Here is a 23,942-nt window from a genome sequence, read left to right as displayed (position 1 = left end):
CCTTAAGCTGCAAAGGCTTTAAGTTTCTGACATTTCATAACTCTCTTTTTAACAATGATAATGAAATGCCTGCCCTGCCTGGAGATGAAGAGGTGATCTGTTTTGATCTTTATGGTCCTTGCAGTTCTGATACCCTTAAGTTTTCCTTTACTGTTTAAAATATTCATTGTTCTGTCATCCGATGCATCTTTGCTGGGTTAAGTTGGCAGTCATTTGACTAACTGTGCTATTCAAAATCAGTGACTTAACTAAAGCAACAAGCACCCCTCCCTTCCTTCCTTCTTTAAGTATGAATTACTAGGGGCCAGCCCTGTGGCTGAGTGGTTAAGTTCATGTACTGGTTTGGATCCTGGGTGCAGACCTAGCACCGCTCATCAAGCCATGCTGAGGTGGTGTCCCATGTAGCAGAGCCAGAAGGACCTACATCTGGAATATACAACTGTCTATTGGGGGGCTTTGGGGATAAGAAGGAGGAAAACACGATTGGCAACAGATGTTAGCTCAGGGCCAATCTTTAAAAAAAAATCAATTAATAAGCTATAGTTGAAAAAACACAATCTGGGGTTCACAGTGGATTCAAATCCTTGTTCTGATACATGCTAGGTCTTTGACAAATTCTTTAATAAGAATAACTAACGTTTAACATGTAGGTCTCACTCTGTGCTGGACGCAATTCTAAGCACTTTGTGTATGTTGACGATTTCATTCTCACAACAACCCTAGGAAGTAGCGCTATCATTGTCATCTCCATTTCACAGAAAGGTTAAGTAATTTGCCCCTATAACTATATGTAAAGGTATGTATAGGTCATGTAACTAGTACACAGTAAAGAAAGCAACAAAGTTCTTGTCCTTAACCACCTCTCATAGTCAGGAGTTCATACACATAAAACACTCAGTTTCAGTGTGTAGCGTGTAGCATGCACTGTCTTTACTATTACTGCTACTACTGTTGTTAGGACATCATCTTCTGAGCCTCGGTTTCCTCATCTGTAAAGTAAGAAGAGTATTACTTCCTGGGGTTGTTAGGAGATTAAGTGAGATAATATACACAGTACTGTGCCTACACTTAGGAGGATTAATCAGTAGTAATTACTATGTGTGAAAGGCACTGTGATGAGCAAAGCAGGAAGTACAAAGATGATATCCTCAACTTTTAAGGGGCCTACACTTTGGTGGGGCAAATAAAGTAGGTTACAACTAACCATATGGCAAAGCACTATGGGAAAAGAGCAGTAAGAGGAACACAGATGGGATGCTTTACCTGGGACATTCGCATCTCTTCCTTCTCCTCCCCCTAGCTCTTTTAACCAGCTTACTCTTATTCATTTGTCAGGTATCAGGTTAAACATCACCCCTCCTGGGAACCTCTCCAGGCTGCCCTAAACTGGGTTTGGTGCTTCTACTGACCTACTCCTTTCACACAGGACTCACCTTGCACAAACTCTGTGACGATCAGGGCTGACTCTACCTTGCTTACCATGATAGCTCGAGCACCCAGCACAGGATCTGGTGCACAGGAGGTGCTCAGGAAATGTTTGCTAAATGAAAGACAGAAACACGGGATTTTTAATTTCTATTAGTCTTTCCTGACCTCCTGGACTTTGCTGAGGAAATTGAGGGCACACTGGGTAAATGAGCCAAATCTGGGGGTAAAAACTCACATGTCATGTGGCAGAATCATGATCCAAAAAATTTCCAACAGACTAGAACAGTGAACTGGGATTAATAAAATACGACTTGACAGGAATAAGTGTAAAGGACTGTATTTGGCTTACAAACCCCAGCAACTACCCTAGGACTGTACGGGGGAGGCCATGGCTGAGACAGCACATGTGAGAAAGACGTCAGGCTTTTCATTGACTCCACATATGCCAAGAAACTGAATCCAATCTTGGACTGCATTAATAAATATATAGTGTTCAGAATAAAGTTGGTGCCAGTCTTACTTGTTTAGTTTACACTTCAGGAGAGACAATGAAAACAGGAATTCCAAGCAAATTACTTAACCCCTCTAAACTTCATTTTCATCATCTGTAAAATGGGTACCTGACTCGTAGGGTTTTGAGTATTAAATAATTTGATGATTTCATTATTTTCATTGACAAGGAACAACTGAAGGAACTGAAATGTTTAATCTAAAAAAGCAAAGAATTGGGTGGGAAAATAGGAGACACAAGTGTGAGAGTGTCCTTCAAAGTTTTCTTCTGTGAGAAGAGATTAAGCTTCATCTTTATAATCCCAGATGGCAGAACTACTATCTACGAAAGAAAGAAGTCAACAACCCTCCTCTTTTTGCTGAGGAAGACTGGCCCTGAGCTAACATCCGTGCCTGTCTTCATCTACTTTCTATGTGGGACGCCTGCCACAGCACGGCTTGCCAAGCAGTGCCATGTCCGCACCTGGGATCAGAACTGGTGAACCCAGGGCCACGGAAGCAGAACGTGCGAACTTAACCACTGCGCCACTGGGCCAGCCCCAGGAAATACTTTCTAACATCTGGCTCAGGTTCATTACATATATCACCTCATTTCATCCTAACAACCCAATGGGATAAATTCTGTTATCAGTTTTCTTTTACAAAAAAGCTGGAGAAATTCAATACCATGTTCAAGGTTGCATACTTTGTAAGTTACCAAGGCAAGCTTTGGATTTAGCTCTGGTTGACTCCAAAGCCCCTGCTCTTTCCCACATGGCCTTGCTTGGACTTCCACCCCAACTTCCCTGGAGCTTTGTGTGCGGTACAAAATGGAGTAGGAGGGAGGGGGGATGCAGTGCAGGGTCGTAAACTGGAAGTTTTCATGCCAGATTCAGTCAACATACGTTTTGATTGGCAGGCATAGTGTTTTTGGCTGCCAACATTTAATAGTTGGAGTAGTTCACATAAAAATCTGATTTCCTACTTATCTCAAATAACTGGTAACTCTAGCCACACTGGCCCATATTCCCACTTGGCAACAACTGGCTGCATCAAGCAGTGAATGCCCCTTTCAGACATAGCCCCCACATTCTCAACTGCCACCACTCTTACTGTCTTGCATCCTGCTACTCTGTTCACTTGCCTTCCTTGCTCAGCCCCCAGAGGGATGTCAGTGTGCTATGCCCAGTGTGAACGTTTCAAGTGAATGCATAACAAATCATAAGTTTGGGAATAGGAAAGTGCCTGTTGCATTTTCCGCATGAAGAAGCTGAGCCCCCAGAGAGTCCCATAGTGCACAGGTTGTCAGTACAGGACCTTAGCAGAACCCTGGCTCCTGATTCCCCACTGCAAATGACTGTGGAGGGAATGTTCTCCTAAGGGGAAGTACTGAGGCTGCTCTCCAGGAGAACCCGTGTCCTGGCTGGAGAGGAGGGTGACCAAGCACCCCCTGCACTTGAGGATGCCTGTGCCCTGAGAAGGAATTTCATCCCTAGTCTCCACAAAACAAGACTTTCTCTGTTTTGGCTGCTTGTGGTTCTGAGGTGGTCATCACAGAGACCTCCAAAGAGTCCCCAGCACCTCACAGCAGAGAGAGAGAAGCAGAGGGTCCAGTGACTTAAGCTTGATTTTAATAGTGAGAATTACTTGTTGGTCTGTTGTTTCATAATTGTAAGCTCTGTCAGAAGATCCCATGTTACCTCTGTCTCTTTGCCACTATTTCTCTCATTGGTGTGTTTAAAGGTGTACTTGTCACTCCTGAGTCATTCAGGAGAGTCAGGCCCCAATTTTGGCATGGTGGAGAGAGAATAGTCTAGGACTGGGAAACCTGAATTCAGTTTTGGCTCAGCTATTAATATTATTTCTGTGCTTGGGGGAAGGTCTCTCCTTCTCTCTGGGCCTCAGTTTCCTCTTCTGTAACATGAGAGGCAGTGTTAGGGTATCTTAAGTTCCTTAACAGTTTTACAATTTTATGATTCAGAGGCAGAGCTGAGAATAATGGGACTTGGAACACGGCCAAAAATCTTGGCAGTAGAAGAAAGAGTTATACTAGTCCATCAGAGTTCCTTGATTTTTCCTTTCCTTTCTCCTTCATTTCTGTTTTCCTTCCTTCCATCCATCCTTCCATCCTTCTATCCTTCCTTCTTCCCTTCCCTCCCTCTCTTCCTTCTTCCCTTCCTTCCTATCTTTCTCTTTCTTTTTCTTTCCCTTCTTTTCTTTTGAGATGATTCAATTGATCAAGATGAAGATCTGACTGAAGTCATTCATTTGGTGAACACAGAAATCAACCAAACAGCATTGTGTGAACACCCAGTGAGCAAGGTTCTAGGGAGCAGGGAAAGCCCGAGACCTTCTTTGCCTTCCTTGATCTTATAGTCTAGTTAAGCTTACCATCTACCCAGCACCCCACTCTTATTTAGATCTTCAACTAACTTTAGATCTTAGCTGTAAATTTTTAAAAATGATGTCCCTACTCTCCTTTAAGGCAGAATTTAGTATTTACTTTTTCCTCTAATCAATATGAAAGTCTCTGTGTGGGAGGATGTGTGTGTTGTCCATGCAGCTACACTATTAGGGACCTTGAGTTCACGGACTGTGCTTTATGCACAGTGCTGGGTAAATAATACATCCAAATTTCACTTTTTTTTCTTGTTTCATCTGATACCTTGTCCATAAACATTAGTTGACTGTGTGCCATGTGCCCAGCCTGTGCTGGACACTGGGTTGAGATGACTGATTACCCTGATCGCCTGCTGCTAGCCACTCACATTTCAAGGAGCAAATTCACAGAAGATGGAAAAGGAAGGAGAGAGGGTAGACCATCATCTCTGTTCGCGTCTCTCCTTTCTAACTCTTGTCCTTTTCTCTTCTCTTGCTATCCGATCTGCTGTTATAAGTGGGCCAATGGGGCTTCAAAGTGAGATAAGGCAAAACTACATGTCTCTCTTCTGAAGAAAGGTAAGTAGTTGGGAAAGAGCTTTTTTAGAAAGAGGCATTTCTTATTTTGTACCACACAAATAATATATTTTTAATTTTTTACTGTAGCATGACATCTTGAGTCTGAAACACAATGAACTTTCTCTATTCACCTTCTTTTAATAGAAATATTTGTGTAAGGTATCTGTCTAGATGGCAGAAACTGGCAACTGATATTCCTAGGTCAGCCATAGTGGGATTTTTCTCACTTTTGAATCTGGAGACTAGTCCACTAATTGCTAATGGCAACAGTGGGTATATTTTTAGGGTCAGTGGTAAGTTAGCTGAGGTTTTATGATATTCGTATGGGTAATCAGGATAACTCATGAGAAAATGCTTGACTGTATACTTTGTGTGGACTATAATTCTCAGATACGTCAGTCAAGTAACTTCCCATCTAAATGACGGCAGAGATGTTTCACTATGCTCCCTGCTGACCTGGGGCTGCCAAGGGGAACTGAAGGACATATTTACAATCAGGGTGACTTTGTCACAGGGAAAATTCCATTTTTTGTGGGTGGCCCACCAAGATGCAAAGAGGAGTGGTTGGAAAAAGTTTGCAAGGACCCATAAAGTGAGCAGCTTGCACTGGATGATCTCCAGGAACTATTCTAGCTCTGAAAACAGTGGGTCACCATTTCTAAGAAAGAGCCCAAAAAAGGTTTTTGAGATAGAATTCACATATCATACAATTCACCCATTTAAAGTATACAAATTAATAGCTTTTAGCATATTTACAAATATATGCAACCATTACCACCGTCAGTTTTAGAAAATTTCATGATCTCAAAAAAATCCCCATACCCTTTAGCTATCACACTTTAGCTATTACCCTTTATCCTTTCTTATGTCCCAGCCCTAAGCTAATCTACTTTCTGTCACTATAGACTTGCCTATTCTGGATATTTCATATAGTATGGTTATAATTATTATATCTTTCTGATGGATTGACCCTATTAGTATTATAAAATGTCCCTCTTTATCTCTAGTAACATTTCTTGTTTTCCAAGTCTATTTTATCTAATATTAGTATAGCCACCTCGGCTTTCTTTTTGCTGCTTCAAAGCTCTGTTTTGAATTTTCAAAGGCTTTGATGGGCAGTGTAGGTCAGTGAAGAAATTGCCCCTTTACCTTTTTTTCTTTTGCTTATATTTCAAGCGAAATATTTCACCAATCAACTCTTCTTGAGCTCTCGGTATGGTCCACAGCACAAAGACCTGTGAGATGTGCAAACTCTTGCGTCTACACAGAGTGCTCTTCATGGGATTGGTTAATTAGTTTCTCATCCTCTTCACTCTATCCTCAATAAGTTACAATCACATCCTTGTTTAAAATAGGAATCCTCATGACCAGGACTTAGAGGTAAGGGAAAGGATGTCAGGAAAAAGTTTACAAAAGTCATACGAATAAACAAGTTCTTGGAAACAAGATGTTTACTCTTGAACCTCTCTTCAAGTCAGAAAAGCTCCCTGAATTCTTTGGGTCATTTGCGTGCTTTGAACCCAGTAGCACAACTCCCAAGTTATGCCAGTGAGGAAGGGAGTGGAATGAGGATGGCAGCTGGGGCCTCTCTGTATGTGCGCCTTCATGTGCCAGGGCCATTATAGATTTCAAAAGGAACAAACACGTTTAAAAAATAGATGTACTACCATTCTGAGCAAGGGTCCCTGTTTGATCTTTCCCTGTGTCCGAGCCCACTTGTTGTCCTGAAGGATGACTGCCCAGATACTCCCAGTGGATGAGAAAACCTCATATTCTGTGCCAGTTTCCTGTCACTGCTTTGTGCTCTAAGAGTTCAGAGAGGGGAGGGTGGTGTGACCTCTACCTAGCTATGTGTTGGCATGAGTCCCTGGTGACAGTGTGTCTCCACCGCCAGAACACCAGCAATCTTTGGAGCAGCTTTTCCTCACTCTTTCAATGACCAGCCAATTTGGTCTCAGGAAACCACTCTGCAGTGCTGGCTGGGTTTGGAAGTCATTTTTAATTTTGTGACAAAGACAAATGTGTCCTATGGGAGTAGTAAGTGGTTTTACGGGTGATATTAATGGAACCGTGACCTCTTCTGTATCTATGGTCCTACAAAACAAAAAATGTTTGTATTATAATGTGTCAGGCAAGTTCATTCTTAGCCCTTCCTTGAAGCAAATTGCAGAGGAAATATACTATTAATAAGCTCAGAGAATATAGTTGGTGTGTGTGTGTGTGTATCTACAATCATAAGGTCATTTGCAAACAGTGGCTTTATAATGCCACTATTAACTGTGATACAAATGATGGGTCTTGAATTATGTTGGGATGGACACAAATCATGGAAGTTCTGACATGTTTGAACAGAACTGCAGTGGGCCCCGTGCTGAAATTGGTGTTGGCTTTGAAAGGACAGTAGCTGTATTAAAGTTCAAGTGTTGGGGGATTCAAAGTGACAGGGAAAGAAGAAATTCAAGGCACATTGAGTTAACCTTTTCTATTTTCATTTGGGATTGCCGGTCATTAGCCTAGAAATGGCTACACTGATGTTTACAATTTCCTGCAGGAACTTTTATGCCAGTGTCCTTTGTTGAAAATGGTTGCTTAAGGAGACAGTAAATTAAGTTTGAAGGATTTACAGTTTAGTTACATGAATTAAACCATTTCCTGGTGTTTGTGTTTACCTTGGGACTCACAAAGGAGACAAAAATATAGACTCACAGGAGGAAGGAAAGGAATGATCAAATCCCAATAGTCCCTGCCTGAATGTTTAGCTCAGCAACTTTATTTAGGGAGGAATTTTGTGCTGATAAGTCAATCTTTGACTGTGTGTAATTAACTTTACCTCTCTGCTTATGCTACTGCACCCATGGGCTTTCCTAATAGACACTGTTAACTGTGATAGTTAAATGTCTCATTCTATCATATCGGACAAAATTAAAGTAAATCAAATGCAAAATTAATAGTTTTCCTCAAGTAAAAATGGCTGGTGCTTTATAGTTTGATACTTAAATTCAATAGTTAAAAATGTTATTACAAAATAATACATGATTATTCTAGAAAATCTGACAAATACAGAGGAAGATAAATAAGAAAATAACAACAACCCATAAAGCTACTACCCAAAGATAATCATGAACATTTCAGTGTATTCATTTCATCTTTTTTCTATGCCATTAAATGAATATATATTTATGCTTTTTATAGTTAAGATCATGAGTATAATTTATGATTTTCATATATTATAACCCCCTTTCTCCGTAAGTTCAAATCTCTCAGAAGAGTAAGAAAAGTAACAGCTAACGCATATGTAGTACTAACCATCTGCCAGGCACCATTCTAAGCACTTTTCATATATTAATTCATTTAACCCTTTGAAGTAGATTTTACAAATGAGGCACAGGGGGTAAAATGATTTGCCCAAGGTCTCACAACCAGTAAGGGGCAGAGCCAGAACTCAGACCGAGGTTGTGAAATGTGCACTCTTAACCTCCATGATCCATCACCTCCATCTGACTCGAAGCCATGCAGTGGCCCTGTCCCAAAGCCTCCCCTCACAGCCCTGCCCCTTGGTTATCGTCTTCTCAGAATTCCTCTAAAACTAGACAGTGAGACATGGCACATAGTTTCCCCCACGAATGTGTGAAAATCAGCCTCGGTCTCTGAAAAACAATTGCCACCTACAGCCCTGCCAATGGAGGGGCTCTACTTCACTAGGAGGAGGCTGGAGATCCAGCCCTATGGGTGGTACAGGGAGAGGAGCCCTGAATTGGACATCAGGAAAAACTGGCCTCCAGGCCTGGCTCTGCTCACATCTAGACAACTCACTTCACCTATTTATACTTCTGTTTTCTCATCTATAAAACAACCATGTCAGATAGCCCTTCATTCATTCGTTCGTTCATTCATTCATTCAATACATGTTAGACAGAGATGAATATGATCAGTTTTCTCTCCTCTCGGAATTCATCATCCAATGTGTAGCCAGAGAAGTAAGCTGCTAGTTCAGTCTACGGTGTTATAAGGGTTGCAACAAGAGAATGCTAGAGATGTTGGAAAAGCCCCTAAGGCAGGCGGGGCAGAGAAGGGTATAAGCAAGGGGCTGGCCTAGCAAGGATTCCAAGGACAAGTCAGAATTATTTAGGTATCTAGGGGCATAACAGATGGGCTGTGGTGATAGGGTCTTTCTAGGGCCCTCTCTAATATCTGTCAAACTATCCCATCTTCAGCAGGCTAGAACAATGTCACTTTTTGGGGGATTAAAACTACAGAAATTTATTATTTCACATTCTAGAAACTAGAAGTCTGAAATCAGGTGTCGGCAGGGCCATGTTACCTCTGAAACCCGTAGGGGAATCCTCCCCTGCCTCTTCCTCCCTCGGGGTGGTTGCTGGGGATCTCTGGCTTCCCTTAACTTGTAACTGCATCACTCCAATCTCTACCTTTGTCTTCACATGGCTTTTCCCCTGTGTGTGTGTCTTCATATAGCTGTCTCCTTTTAGGGACACCAGTCATATCAGATTAGGGCCCACCATACTTAACTGAAGTAATTACATTGGCAAGGGCCCTATTTGACCGAAATGGGGTCCCATTCTGAAGTACTGGGGGTTAGGACTTCAACATATAAACTTGAGGGGGGACACATTTCAACCCATAACAATTTCCACAGCCCCCATTTAGTCTAGGCAACCACTGCCTACTTCCTGCTCTTGTTTCCTTCCAATTCATTCTCCACTCAGCATCTAGAATGAAATTCCTAAACTACAGCAAGCAGGTAGAGTCTTAATTAGTTCTTTCAGGTCCAGATGAAGAGAGTTAACACGAGACTGCTTTCTCTCGAGGCATATAAGGCTGGAGCCAAGGGGGGACGATGAGAACACAATAACTCCTGAAGAGATTGTTGCCTGAGGATGTCAGTAGATTCCTGAGGACAAGGGAATGGTAGACTGAGATGTTTCTAAGGATCTCATGCTCATTCTGGTCCACAGAGGAATTACAGGGACACGGAACAGGTGGCTTGAATCCTTCTGGCCTCTGAGACTGGCCAAATGCCATACTTTTAAAGGGTGGTATCTTGGTGATTATTTAATGCCTTTTCCAGACCTCTCTGCATACACTTGCACATCCTTTGCTTTTAGTAGATATGCAGTGCGTACTAAAGAAACAGACCAAATATGCATATGAAATAAATGCAGTATTCTCCACTGTTTCTCCAGCCTTTCCCCTCCTCCTAAGGAGCTCAGACCTTCTTATTCATTATTAGTCTGCCTGGAAAGGTCTAGAAAACCTTCAGAAGTCAGGCTTCTGTCATTCAAATGCTACTGTTCTCTCCAACTTGACACCTCTGCATCACCTCTGTCTGCTGTCATCTGTGCTCCAAAGGCAGTTGACCAATGCACCTACCCTCTTTGACTTCTTACAAAGGCTCTGGAGGGTGCTTCCTGAGGCTACTTAGCATAGCTGTGGTAAGCAGTTTATGCAGAATATTCTCCTTTCTCTCTAACTGCACTTTTATGACTTTTCCTCCCCTCCCCCCACAGTGATCTAAACACTGCCCCCCTCCCCATATCACAATTGCATATTAGGGCATCAGGGCAATCTGATCAAAGGCCAGGACCTGAATAAGGAAGTAGGTTTTATTAAAGAAGCATTCTTTTTCTGGGCAGAAACACAGAGGGCCAATTCAGAGACAAGAATGTGAATTTATGGATTACCTAAGGGGAGAATGATGTGACTGTGGCCGTGTCCATATTGCCTCCCCAGCTACAGTGTCTAGATTTTGGTAATAAAATCACTTATATATGTATTTTTTCATTTTTTTCTCATTCAGATACAGGTAGACCTTTCTTAGAGATGCACAGTGAAATACCTGAAATTATATATATGACTGAAGGAAGGGAGATCGTCATTCCCTGCCGGGTCACATCACCTAACATCACTGTTACTTTAAAAAAGGTAAAACTGAGCAATGCTACTCTCAGAATACTTTTACTCCAAATGAGTATAATGAACTTTTAGTCATTTTTATTCTCTAGAATAATTTTCTTACAGACATTTAGGCTTCTCAGCGGACTTTTCTGTAACTTCCTTTTACCATAAAGTGTAAGTGCTAAAAGTTATACCCATGCATGTATTTAAATGGAATAAAATGATAATGTCTTAAGCATAAATCTATGTGAATAACAAAAGAACTAAAACCATGAAAAGTTTTATATATTGCCATAAATCCAAATGTCTGCAAATATAAGAAAAACCAATTCTATTGCTTATACTAATTAATAACTTGTTAGAGAGTGGTTAATCCAGATTTTTGCTAAAGACAGAACTGTCAGGCAGGGTGCCTGATTCGCCAGGCATTTAAGAGCTCTTGCTTAATGCATATGGAACTACCACATTTGGTTTGAGTTGGGAAGTTCCAGGTAACAGAAAGCTTATCTCCTGCTGGGCATCCAAACTTAGCCTCTTAGGAAAAGAAAAGGAGGAAAGAAAGCTATAAATGAGATTTTTCTTTATATTATATTGCAAATTGTGCATGTGGAAAGGGAAAAATTTAAGGTAGAATCTAATAAAGACAAAAACTAAAATGTGATGTTCCAGCTAATTCATCAGCAATAAGAGTTTAGGAGGATGCTAAGACTAAGCATTGGATAAAAACTCCCAAAATGGAAAACTGTGGTGAATCCTAAGAGCTTACAGCTTTAAGAGGGAAAGTTAGGGATGTCTCAAGGCAGCACCCAGCAGTGCCCAGCACATAGTAGGTCCTCAGGAAGTGTTCACTGGTGGTGGTAGTCAAGTTGGAAAAGTTTAGAGTGATTTTCAGTATCACCTATTGGCCCTGAATCCTAAAATGTGATGGAGGTGTCTCCTGTCTTCTTCCCTTGCATTCCCTTTCCTACATTGTTGATTTGATTTAAGCCCTCAATATAGTCCATCAGTGACAGGTTTGGGCTTCCATTATATCTGTGTATCATGGCCAGGAAACATAAAATTCATTGTATGTCAGAGGTGGAAACATCATAGATGTCTAACTCAATTGGAAGAAGGAAAAAACCGAGGTTCCCAGGGAGTTAGGGACTTCCCAGGCCATACTGGGCATTGGCACTGATCTCTTGACTTCTCCTTTGGTGCTCTTGCCACCCTTTGCTAATGGTTTCGTTTGCGGAGGAGGAAGACCAGGGTGGTTAAGAGCAGAGCCCAGTGCCACACTGCCTGGACTACCACCCTACCACTTACCTGCTGGACAAACTGGTGAGCTATCAAACCCCTCTCTGCCTCAGCTTCCTCATTTGGGAGAGGGGAGTGGTTACAGTAGCTCCCACCTCACCTGGTTGTTAGGAAGGCTAAATGAGGTGAAATATGGAAAGCACTTAGAACGGCGCCTGGCATAAGGTAAGCCCTATTCAAGTGTTAGGTATTACTATATTTATCTAACAGCTTACTATCCAATACTTGATTTATTACCAAATGATGTTTTATATAATAAATGTTTTATATAATAGCATGGCATTACTCCGAGATGATAACTGCTATATAATTCATATGAAACAAACCATGGAGACATGGAACTTCTCTGTTTCACGCAAGCCCCTTGCCTTTTTGCCCTAATGCAGATGGCTTGTCTGTTGTAAGGGAACATTTCCAAATTCCCACATGTAAAAAAATTGGGGGGAATACTTATTTTCTCTGTTTTCTACCTAAGATCCATAATACAACAACAACAACAAAAGACAGAGAAGCATAAAGAGCTAACAGGGATTTTGGTTTGCCATGTATATACTGAAAATATTCTAACCTATTACTTATGTATGCCAACATGAATATAAAATCTTTCCCTTCCATTTCTCTTCTTGTCCCTTTTCTTCTGATTTGCTGTCCCCTCTCTCTCCTTTTCCCATGCCTAACTTGGTGGAACCATTGTTAGCTGGAGATAGGCCCTCCGTAGAGTACTGCCCGTCTGTGTGCCTCTGTGTGACACGTGCAGCACCACCACAGCTGAGCACCTCTATAGTCTTTTGCTCCTGTACTGTCAGCTAGAAATAGAGTTACCTTATCAATGGAATACTGCTAGTGGCAGCAATGTATAGATTAGAGAAACATTTTAGAGGAAATTTTAATATATTTTTAAGTTGTGCTGAGCAAGTCTATCACAAACCTTTCTTTTAGATTAAGCACATGCTTGTTTTCACATATTTTTAAAGCAACATAGATTTCAATTCCTGACTTAAATTTTTCTTAATTTTTCCCTTAATAGTTTGCATCAAATTAAAAGGTTCTTTTTCCCCCACCGAATGCAGAGTTTATAGATAGAATCCTGATTTATTAAAACATGAAATGCATCCTTCAATTGCTTTCAGTTCTTCATAAACAGGAGGCAATTCATTTCAAACCCAAGTAACACTCTGGTAGCATATGTCAGGACAGACCTATTCACTGGGAGAGGGCACTGGTGACTTTTGCAATGGAAATTTCTACCATAGGATCACAAATTCCCACCAGATTAGCTCCTTCAACAAGCAATATAAATAAATGCTAAATGGATAGATAGAGTGATGTAAGGTACGCTTTTTAAAAGAAGATAGAAAAGATATGACACTTCTTTATGGCAGTTTGGCCTTTGCTTTATAATCTGTTGTGGGAAGGTAATCTGAGTTTTTTTCCTTCTCCAATTAGGGATAAGTAATAGTGGTAGTCAGAGTGTACTGCCTCTGAAATTGGGCTGGCAATCTGGCATCAGGGGAGTTTGGCTAGGCTGTTCTATGAAAGCAATGACCCTTTATAAAGTCTAATCCCGAGGTAGACTGTTTATATTGCAGTCTTTAAAAATTAAGTCCTTGGTGTCCAGAAGAAGGCATAAGGAGCAAATCAAATCATGGATTCTTTTCTTCTGTTTGGACTCTCTGCGTTTGGGAATACTTCTAAGAATCTGAGAGCACTTTATTCATAACAGTATCTTTGGCCTCCACATCTGTTTGTGGCTGTCTTCACTGTCAGTGGCCTCAGCTTCTGGGAATTTCCCTTCCAGAGACAGAGTTGATACCCTCAGCCTTCTCAGAATGATAACCCCAGTGAGTGCCAAGTTAATGCTGCGCATCTGGGAGGACCTGGAGTTATTTATAGTCCTTTTAAGACATCCACCTCTTTAGTAAATCACGGGAGGACGAGTTATGGCTTGTTAAAAGCTCCAGATGGTGAGACTCAAGAGGATAACTTGGCAGCCCCAGTAGAACAAATACTAATTGGTTTCTCTATCGAGTATCAGGCCAGTTTATGACCAAGATTCCCAGAGGCCAAAGAAATACAGGGTCCCACTACAAGTCTGACATGACAACTAGGTCTAGCCTAGGCAGGCAGAGCTTATTGCTAAGACTGATAATAAATTACCATAATTACTATAATTTATTATAATAAATGTATATCTTCCTACATGCAAAGAAAACTGAAGAACCAATTATAACAAACTGGAGTTTTTACCTGTACTATTTTCATTTTAGATGAAAATTATGTTTTCACAAACTATTAGTGAAACAGTATCACCACAGTGCTAATAGGATTTTGTTAAAGCATGTTTCTTCCTTTTCAGTTTCCACTTGATACTCTGATCCCTGATGGAAAAAGAATAATCTGGGACAGTAGGAAGGGTTTTATAATATCAAATGCAACATACAAAGAAATAGGGCTTCTGACCTGTGAAACAACAGTCAACGGACATTTGTTCAAGACAAACTATCTCACATATCGAGAAAGTAAGTGATGTTCCAAAGGCATGAACATAAGCCGGAATGCTCAAGGGTTTATCTGCTTAATGAAACCCTGACTTTTAAAAAATGTTATTTCTTATGCTTGCAGCCAATACAATCACAGATGTCCAAATCCGCACACCAAGCCCCGTCAAGTTACTCAGAGGCCATACTCTCACCCTCAACTGCACTGCTACCACGCCCTTAAACACGAGAGTTCAAATGACCTGGAGTTACCCTGGTGAAGTGAGTGACCAATTTTTCTATTTCTTCTGTAGGACAGTATTTATTTTTAACAAGTGAAATGCCACTGAGTTTTTGAGGTGAGAAAAATCAGAATATTCTCACTCCCGTGGCAGTTTGAATCAACAAAGAAGCTTTGGGTTTGGTCTGGGTGCTTTCCTTGCCTGACATCTCACAAGCATGATATGCGTTGATACGTTCTTTTGATGTCTGGAGGTTTTGTTTTGAAGTGTATAGGCTGGTATTTCTATTGCATGATTCTGGGTGGAAACAGGGATTGTTTCATCCTCGGAAACTATTCTCTAGGATTTAGAGATGAGAAAGAAATTTATCACTAAATGCCAGGCAGGGACTATCTTTTGTAACAACAACAACAAAAAGTTGTTGTCAGCACATTAATTTAAGATACTGGCAGACAGTCAGGCACCTGATTGGAGCATGTTTGGAAAAGATATTACGACTCAGCCATCCAATGTTCCACTTGTTTAGCGACAAAGGAGTAATTCTGTCCTTCAGAAAAATGAGAAGAATGAAGACTAAGTTGAGTTCCCTTCTTCAAATTAAATATCTTTGCAAACAATAATTATTTTAAAAGTGCATAGATGGGGAATCTATGATAAACTGTTAGGAAACTTTTGACAGTCGTTCCAGCCCCCATTTCTTGTGTGTCAGTATGATTTATGTGGCATATCCCAAAGTACAATCATTTGTTATGTCATTCAGATTGCCCAGTCACAAAGTTAACTTATGATTGAATTGTGTTTGAAGGACTGATGCATCAGCTCCAAGCTATTGTTTTTCATCAACATTTCTTGCCATGGAAATAGAATAACTTAGCAACAAAAAGGTGTAACAAGTGCCCTGTAGGGACACATTAAGGACTCATCAGTCGTAAAGTATTTTCTAGAAAGTGGCGTTGTTTCATTTAAATGGAAATGTTATGGCATAGCAATATATTCTGAGTTTTGATAGAAATCAAATATTCTCAATAAACGCCAAGAGGGAAAAAACTTTTATCCTGTTAGTGTTGCTACTATAAGTAAGAGTATGATAATATATCTGTTGAATGCCAGTAGCTTTCTAAAATGGTACTGTCCAAAAGAACTTTCTGTGATGGAAATATTCTTTATCTCTGCTGTCCAATATAGTAACCACTAGCCACATATGGCTAATGAGCACTTGGAATGTGGCTAGTGTGACTAAGGAACTGAATTTTTCATTTTGTTTAATTTTAATTTAAATAGCCACACGTGGCTGATGGCTACAGTAGTAAACAAAGCAGTTCTAAATTCAGGATCAGTTGTTTTCCAAGGCAGAAGAAATACCAATTGTTACTCAAACTTGGGAAGCAAAGAATTCTCAAAGGGAGAAGAGAGACGTAATACCTACATAAGCAGAGTTGCTGGAAATTCCTCAGTCTGTTATTTAGGGGACTGATTCTCTGATTTTTTATGGTGATGATTGACATTTTCTCTCTGGTTACTGCTGAGAATGAAGAAAATGGCCTAAACGTGTGTCTGTTCCAACAGAGCAATAAAAGGATAGGTGAGTGGAAGTTTATTAAATATGGCACAGAGGAGAGCTAAGTTCAAGACCCAAGGATCAGTCCTGGACCGCTTCCAAAGTCTTTTTTTCATGCCTCCTCATGGGGAAGGACTGAGAGAAGGAAATAACATATTATGTGTTATAAAATGTAATGCTAAAAAAAAGGAGGAAGGAACAATTAAAGGAAAAGGCAATGTGATCTCATCTTCTCAAAACCAGGGGCAGGTCATTGTGGCCAGTTTCCATTGCTGGGCCTTGAGGCCTGCTCTCACAGCTCTTCGCCTCCCCTGAGGCAAACATGAGACAACACCCCCACCCCTACTCAAGTGTTAGCTAAACCTGTCTATGGCTCTGCATGTCCCCAGATCCATTTAAGTGCTATTTAGGAGAAATTGGCAAGCATTGCTCAAATAGTGAAATAATGAAACTAAGATTATTACCCTTAGTAGGTATAGCCAGGACTCATTATTTTTTCCTTCATTTCTAACAAGGAAGCAAAAGAAAACTCACATGGTGATTTTTTAAGAGAAACACTGTCATTGAGCCAGATACTAAAGATAATTATTGTCTGAGTTTGTGTGAGATATCTATGCCTAGAGAACAGGTTACTGTTTAGAGACGTATGCGCTAGAGGAAAGGCGCCAGATTTATACTCGAAAGACCTGAGTTCCCAGCCTGCTTTGGCCAGTGTTTCTGATGCTTCAGTTTCTTCATCTGTAAAAGGGCAATAATCCTGCCGATCTCACTGGTTGTTGTGAGAAACAATTGAGAGAATGTATGTCAAAGTCTGCTCGAAGAAAATGAAGTGCTAAACAAATGCTCCTATGGCTCGTATTTGAAACACATCTAGACAGAGATGTAGTTTCCAAACAGATGGTTGCTCTAGGTGGGTTTGCTTCTAAATAATTGAGAATAAAATATTGATCTCAGTATTAATCTGAGAAATGCTGTAACTTTAACCACAAACAATTACTACTTCTACATTTGTTATACACTTTCTTTCTAGACAAATAAGAGAGCCTCTATAAGGCAACGAATTGACCAACGCAATTCCCATAACAACGTATTCTACAGTGTTCTAATTATTGACAAAGTGCAGAACAAAGACAAAGGACTTTATACTTGTCATGTAAAGAGTGGCCCATCATTCAAATCTGTTAACACCTCAGTGCATATATATGGTAAGCAACTCGTGCTCTGCTTTCTAATCATTATGGATTTGGGGAGTTGTATAAGAAAAGTAAATTTTCTTTTGGCCAAGAGGTACACTGTCATGAATGAATACAATTTTGTCACCCTCCTGCCCCTGCCACAAAGCAAATCACATTAAGTGCTCTTTAAATTTAATAGTTTTGAATTGGACAGAGACTCTTTTCCTTACAAGTGTATTGTGGTTAATAATTCAATCATATTATAATCTATATGAAATTCCTTATTTAGTGTCCCATGTAAACAAAACAGAAAAATATGATCAGTTTTACCTTTATTTCCTGGAGGAAATTTCTCAGGTACTATTATGATTTAGAGAAATAAAAATATGGTATGGTAAATTATTTAGAATTGATGCTATTTTATACCTGGTTTTACTCTTATTTTACAAATCCTAATATTGTTGCTTACTTCCCATAGGCAAATTCTGTAAGGAAAATACTTAAACCTCTTTAGAATCCTTAAAAACCTCACTTATTTCTACTGTTAAAAGAAAAACAGTGTGAGGAGAAGAATCTATGGAACAATTCTATCAATGGCCTTTGATATTCTTTTGACTTTCTCCAGTTCATTTTTTCTCCCAAATTAGTTGTTTCAGGGTGCCTGGAGCTACCGTCTCCCATCATACTCATATTGGCCAGGTAGATTTTTAGAAGGATCTTTTTACTTTTTTGTTGTTGTGATATGGATATTTACGGTGTTTCACTTTCTGTTGCTCTGCCACTGTTTTTATGTCCCTGGGACCTGAAACCATTTAATTTGAAAGTATTTCACTAGTTAGAGTACTTTTAAATTATTTTATTCATCATTCAATATTTGGGCTCATTGAGAGGTTTGATTATAATTCAGCTGTTTATTTTTTATTTTTTAAAGATTGGTACCTGAGCTGACATCTGTTGCCAATCTTCTTTTTTTTCTCTTTCCCTTCTTCTCCCCAGAGCCCCTCAGTACATAGTTGTATATTCTAGTTGTAGGTCCTTCTGGTTGTGCTATGTGGGACACCACCTCAGCATACCTTGATGAGTGGTGCTAGGTCTGCACCCAGGATCCAAACTGGCAAACCCTGGGCTGCTAAAGCAGAGCGCACCAACTTAACCACTTGGCCATGGGGCGGACTCCATAATTCAGCTGTTTATTTATTCATTGGTTGCACCCTCCTTTAGTGAGGCAGTAATTGGGCTTTTTGTTTTTGTGTTTATTTTGTTTACATAAATATAGTCTTTTCTAATTTATTTATCACTTCTCCTTTCAAAGATAAAGCATTCATCACTGTGAAACACCGAAAACAGCAGGTGCTGGAAACTGTAGCTGGCAAGCGGTCTTACCGGCTATCTATGAAAGTGAAGGCATTTCCCTCACCAGAAGTTGTATGGTAAGACCATAATTATTTTCATATCAGTTTAAGATATGCTTTCTAAGTAGGAAGATGCAGGAGCTCAATGACTTGAATTCCTGAAAAAATATTGAGATAAGTTCCCCAGACAGCAGTAGAGAGCTAAGAACTATGTTGACTTCTGGGCTGGGAGTGGAGTAGGTAGAAAGGGCTGGAGGGGAAGGGAACTAATGTAACAGGATGGAGCAAGGGCTTAGGGTTTTTTGAGTGCTCATTTACTCACTGTGACTGAATTTCTGCATCTCTAAACCTTCCTATGATGTCAACATCCTTTGAATGGGATATTTTGGGCAATGACTAGGAAGCATCTTGAATATGTAACATGCTCTATTAACTCTGAAGAAGTGGGCCCTTGTAATGAGGATAATAATTCTTTTATTATCTGAAAATAATTCTTTTATATACAGCTGGGTTGAAAGTTCCAATCTTGTTTTAAAATTAAACAAACATTAACAGAGACAAGACTTATTTAGTGGCAGCAGTAGACGAATGGACCTACTTGAACTAATTAAATTTTTTTTGGCTCAAAGTTTGCATAATCAGAAATTCCTTAAGCAGTTTTTTTTTTTTTTTTAATGCTAGTACAACACCTGATGTAAAACAATGTAATCTGTTTATAATCTGCAGTTATTTTGTTAAATCACTTTTAAATGCCAGCATCTCTGGCTCAAGCCATTGCATTTTAAACAAAGAGTACAGTACAAAACTGATTAGGAAAACAACCCACACAATATAGAAGTGGTGACATTTTAGGATCTCTTGAACCAGAGCTTATTTTGCTTTCAATATCATATGAGTGTAGTGTTTGTTTTCAGGTTCCTCAAATAGTTCATAGGGAATTAAACAGAAGATTTAACTCTGTGCTATGCCCCTTCACACCATCGCAGTAGAAAAGAGATTTTGTGTTTCATAATATCTAAAAAGTTTAATAGTAAACTTCCTATGAGTGTACATTATTCCTTAACAGAAATTTCATCACTCTAGGAGGTACATTCCATCTTTCAGTGACTGAAAGTATCCCCATCTATTAAACTGGGCTAATTTCTTCAATAACTAAAGTAGCAAGGACCTAAAACAAACAAACAAATCCATTTTTGAAAATACTGATTTGTTAATAGGAAATAATTTAAATACTAAGGTGATATTTGTAATCACAAAAGAGAGCATACTTATTTTCACTGCTGTGGAACTGAGACCCACTAATAATGAGAACTTGTTTGCAGGACTATGTAACATATGCATGAATATGAACTAATACCATCCCCAATAGTACACCCTTATGCAGAAAACAATCAACTCCTAACAGATTAAAAAATGCTCATTTAAAGAACTGTGCAATTTAATGAAATCATAAAATTTTAGAGTTAAAAGAGATCTGTGAGAAACTCTAGAAAATTTGGGGAAACTGAGGCTCAAATGGATAAGTCAGGTGCATAGCACATAGTGGCAGAACCAGGTCAAGCGTTCAGGCGTCCTGACTCTCAGTTCTGTATGCAATTGCATGATATCTAGGCATTGATTCTATTTTAAAGTTAAAATTTTTCTTTTAAGTTTATACCTTTTGTTTGTGAGTTTTCTGCCTTAACTATTCTTCTTCAGGGAAAAAATCTTGATAATCTTGATTTCACTATAGCTTATGAAAGGGACAACTGGTGTGACCATTTATACAACTAATAAGAACTCCACATGAGACCACAATAGGAAAGTCTATTTTTATTTTTATCTGGAGAAGTGATCTAGTTGATCTGACCTACAATGGCTCTTGTATTGCTGATGGAGCCTCATGGAAAACTCTGAAAAACATCTCAGATGGAATCAGCCAGTGCTTCTGAGTTAAAACTTAAGTCACAATGGCGACCAGTATCCCTGTGGGTACATTAGAGCATCACTTTTCTTTCTTCCTTCAGCTTACTTCTTCCTCTTAGCTGATAAATATGAAGTGTTTCCCAATCTAAAAATCACACCTGGCTTTACTAAAAAATTAGTGTCTAAATTTTTTACATGAATGTTGAGGACCAAAGGCTTGAAATGTATAAACTTGACCTCACAAATTTTAATGACAGTTTTAAAGTGACATCTGAGAGAAAGTGTGAAATGACTTACTCATCATACTCTTAACCACAGGTTAAAAGATGGGTTACTTGCGACTGAGAAATCTGCTCGCTATTTGGTTCATGGCTATTCATTAATTATCAAAGACGTAACTGCAGAAGACGCAGGGGATTATACAATCTTGCTGGGCATAAAGCAGTCAAATATGTTTAAAAACCTCACCGCAACTCTAATTGTAAATGGTAAGTTTACTCTTCATACTTCCTTCTGGTTCTGGTAGGGGTAAAATTAGTGAAAATTTGTAAATCAAAAGTCAGGATAACAACATCAAAGAAAACAAAATTTTAAATATTTTAAAAACCACTTACACCTCCATCATAACTATTCATGTCTGCTTATCTTTCATAAGTAACATGATTTTTTATAATTGTAATCATAATGTACATACCATGGAATCAATGTAATGTTCTTAAAACACTTCTTTTTTAAAAAAAATTGGCATTATAATGACAAATATGAGGGTTTATTTGTTTTTTTTTCATATTTTTACTTCCCTTATATCAAAATCAGTGAGAATGTGGTCCTTCATGTTGTGGTCCAGGAGAAAGTCATTAGAACAGCTCTTGACCTCTGTCGTGTTCTTCCTCTCCTTTCCAGTGAAACCCCAGATTTACGAAAAGGCTGTGTCATCGCTTCCAGACCCAACTCTCTACCCACTGGGCAGCAGACAAATCCTGACCTGTACCATTTATGGTATCCCTCAACCTGCAGTCAAGTGGTTCTGGCATCCCTGTAACCACAATCATTCCAAAGCAAGGTAGGGACAGTTAGTTTCCTGAATAACTTTTAAATACTTTTTGACACGTGGACTCAAGATTCTTTAATGGACACAGATGGGAGTTTGCACATGGGATGTGCAGCATATTTAGGGCAGAGGCTTTCCCTGCCTTGAGAACAGGTCGGCAATATCTTTTCTTTTTTCTTACCCATTTCTAGCCATTTCATAATTTTTCTCTCCAGTTTATAAGTTGTAGGAGCCCAGGGACAGAATTAAGATTACCCTGTGAGCCATTATTTGGACCTCAGGTTGGAACTCGTCACTCGTTTCCCAATTGAGGATCCCCAGACTGTGGCTATACCACTCCATCAGTTACACTGGTCTTCCCATCTCTCACTTTATACACGCTAGATATGATATGAGGTCTTCCCAACACTGACGATCACTACCTTTCATAGGCTTTGCTCCTGCTTTTCCATCTGTCTGAAATGTACTTCCACCCATTTTCTGCCTCCTAAGAAGTCCTTCTTTATCCTCCAAGGCTCAGCTCTTAGGTCACCTTCTCTGCAGACCCTACCCACTGCCTCATTCAGACTCCTTTCTCCCTCCTCAGTACGAACAGCACTTTGTTTACACCATTGTTACATCACTAGGTGTGCACACATTTTTCTTTTCTCTAGGCTGTGAGCTGATTGAGAGCCTGACACAGTGGTTGGCATACAGTAGATGCTCACTGTGTATCTGCTGAATGAATACGTCCCTACCCTCTGTTAACTGTGCAGTGTTTCCTTGCATCCTGTTGGTGACTGGGCCCTGTTTGCCTTTTTCCCATTTTCGTTTAGTCTAGAGGAATGATACTAATGATAGTTCATGGAAGCTAATTTGAAGAACAGGAATAGAATTGATAGGTGTCACAATAAGATATTGAGACTGCCCAAGAATTATCATTATGCCAAATATTTTCTGTATTGGTTTTAACTCCACTTGCAGAGAGTTTGGGAGAATTGCTATTTAAAAAAACCAAAACCAAAACAAATTAGCTTGATAAAAAGTAACCAAGACATAATTCTAGCATAAACAGAAGTGGCTATTTGGTTTTTTAGATTCTTCCTGCAATTTCAACTCTTCTTCATCTTGTGTTTTAACCTTTGTTTAAAGCACATTATTCTGATAGTGCAAGTTACTGGGGAGTTATGGAATTCCTGAGAAGTAGCTGTTTCCAAAGATATCTAATTTCTCACCTAAGTGTCATTTTCTAAGAATAGAAAAATGGAAAACTTACAAATCTTGAATACCTTCTTTACTATTGTGGATATTTAACCCAAAAGAAAGTGAGATCTACTGAGATTTTATATTATTTAGCTATTTTGGGGGTAGGCATCCATATTAATGGACCCATCCCTTTAAAGCCTTGATATTTGTGCAACCCTAACATGTAAATATATTAAAAATAACTAAATAACTTAAGCTATTAGATTTGGATAAAAGTGTAGAGTTGAATTTTTACAGAGTAACATGGCCTTTGATAGATATTTTTAATTTTTGTTTTGACAATAGCAAATCTAAAATTTCAATTCCATCTAGGATCAGAGCTAGTAACTATCTTAGAAAATAACAATTATGAGTGATAGAACATAATATAAAGTTATATTTGAATAATGCTAACCAAATATTATTAGGGGAATGAAGTCAGCTGAAGTGAAACTTTGTAAACATTAGCCTTCTTTTTCCGAGTTCTTTGTGGCATATAGAGTCCTTCTGTCATGTTATGAAGTAACCTTCCAAGGCCTGTTAAGATGTCTTATCCACTCTTGGAATTCTCTCAAGACTCAGAGCACTGCCTTAAATCTTCAATAAATGCTTACTGACCATCTGACTTATTCTTTGCTAAAGGTGTTCATTTTCTTTTTTTTTCACCAATCACAAGACAGATCAGAAATGAAAGATTTCTTTTCTTTTTTAATGAATGCTTCATTAAAAAATATATGTTGTTGCTTGAAATTATCTGCTTAAACTGTGCATATCCATAAGAAGTTCTCATTTTTTTAGTCAGCAGACTGATTGAGTAGCTTACCTCTGTCGGGCCCAGATTTGGTGCTTGGTGGTTTATCAGAACATTTAACAT

General features: G+C 39.3%; 1 protein-coding gene and 1 long non-coding RNA gene across 2 annotated transcripts in view; one reads left to right on the top strand and one right to left on the bottom strand.

Moving 5' to 3' along the window:
• Nucleotides 1-23,942, top strand: part of FLT1 (fms related receptor tyrosine kinase 1) — a 171,896-nt gene that overhangs the window by 35,692 nt on the left and 112,262 nt on the right. Inside the window, 7 exon segments of the mRNA NM_001309471.1 lie at nt 10,691-10,815; nt 14,441-14,603; nt 14,707-14,843; nt 17,392-17,566; nt 18,849-18,966; nt 21,112-21,281; nt 21,697-21,856. Coding sequence (NP_001296400.1) covers nt 10,691-10,815; nt 14,441-14,603; nt 14,707-14,843; nt 17,392-17,566; nt 18,849-18,966; nt 21,112-21,281; nt 21,697-21,856 — 1,048 coding nt within the window.
• On the bottom strand, nt 601-22,415 carry LOC138918495 (uncharacterized). The gene is made up of 3 exons (XR_011427934.1): nt 22,267-22,415; nt 1,434-1,540; nt 601-989 (listed from the first exon to the last, which is right to left on the bottom strand). It is a non-coding gene; the product is annotated as an uncharacterized lncRNA (long non-coding RNA).

This window comes from Equus caballus, chromosome 17 (genome assembly GCF_041296265.1).
Source record: "Equus caballus isolate H_3958 breed thoroughbred chromosome 17, TB-T2T, whole genome shotgun sequence".
Classification (NCBI taxonomy): domain Eukaryota; kingdom Metazoa; phylum Chordata; class Mammalia; order Perissodactyla; family Equidae; genus Equus; species Equus caballus.
This window is presented reverse-complemented; position numbering and strand designations above follow the sequence as displayed.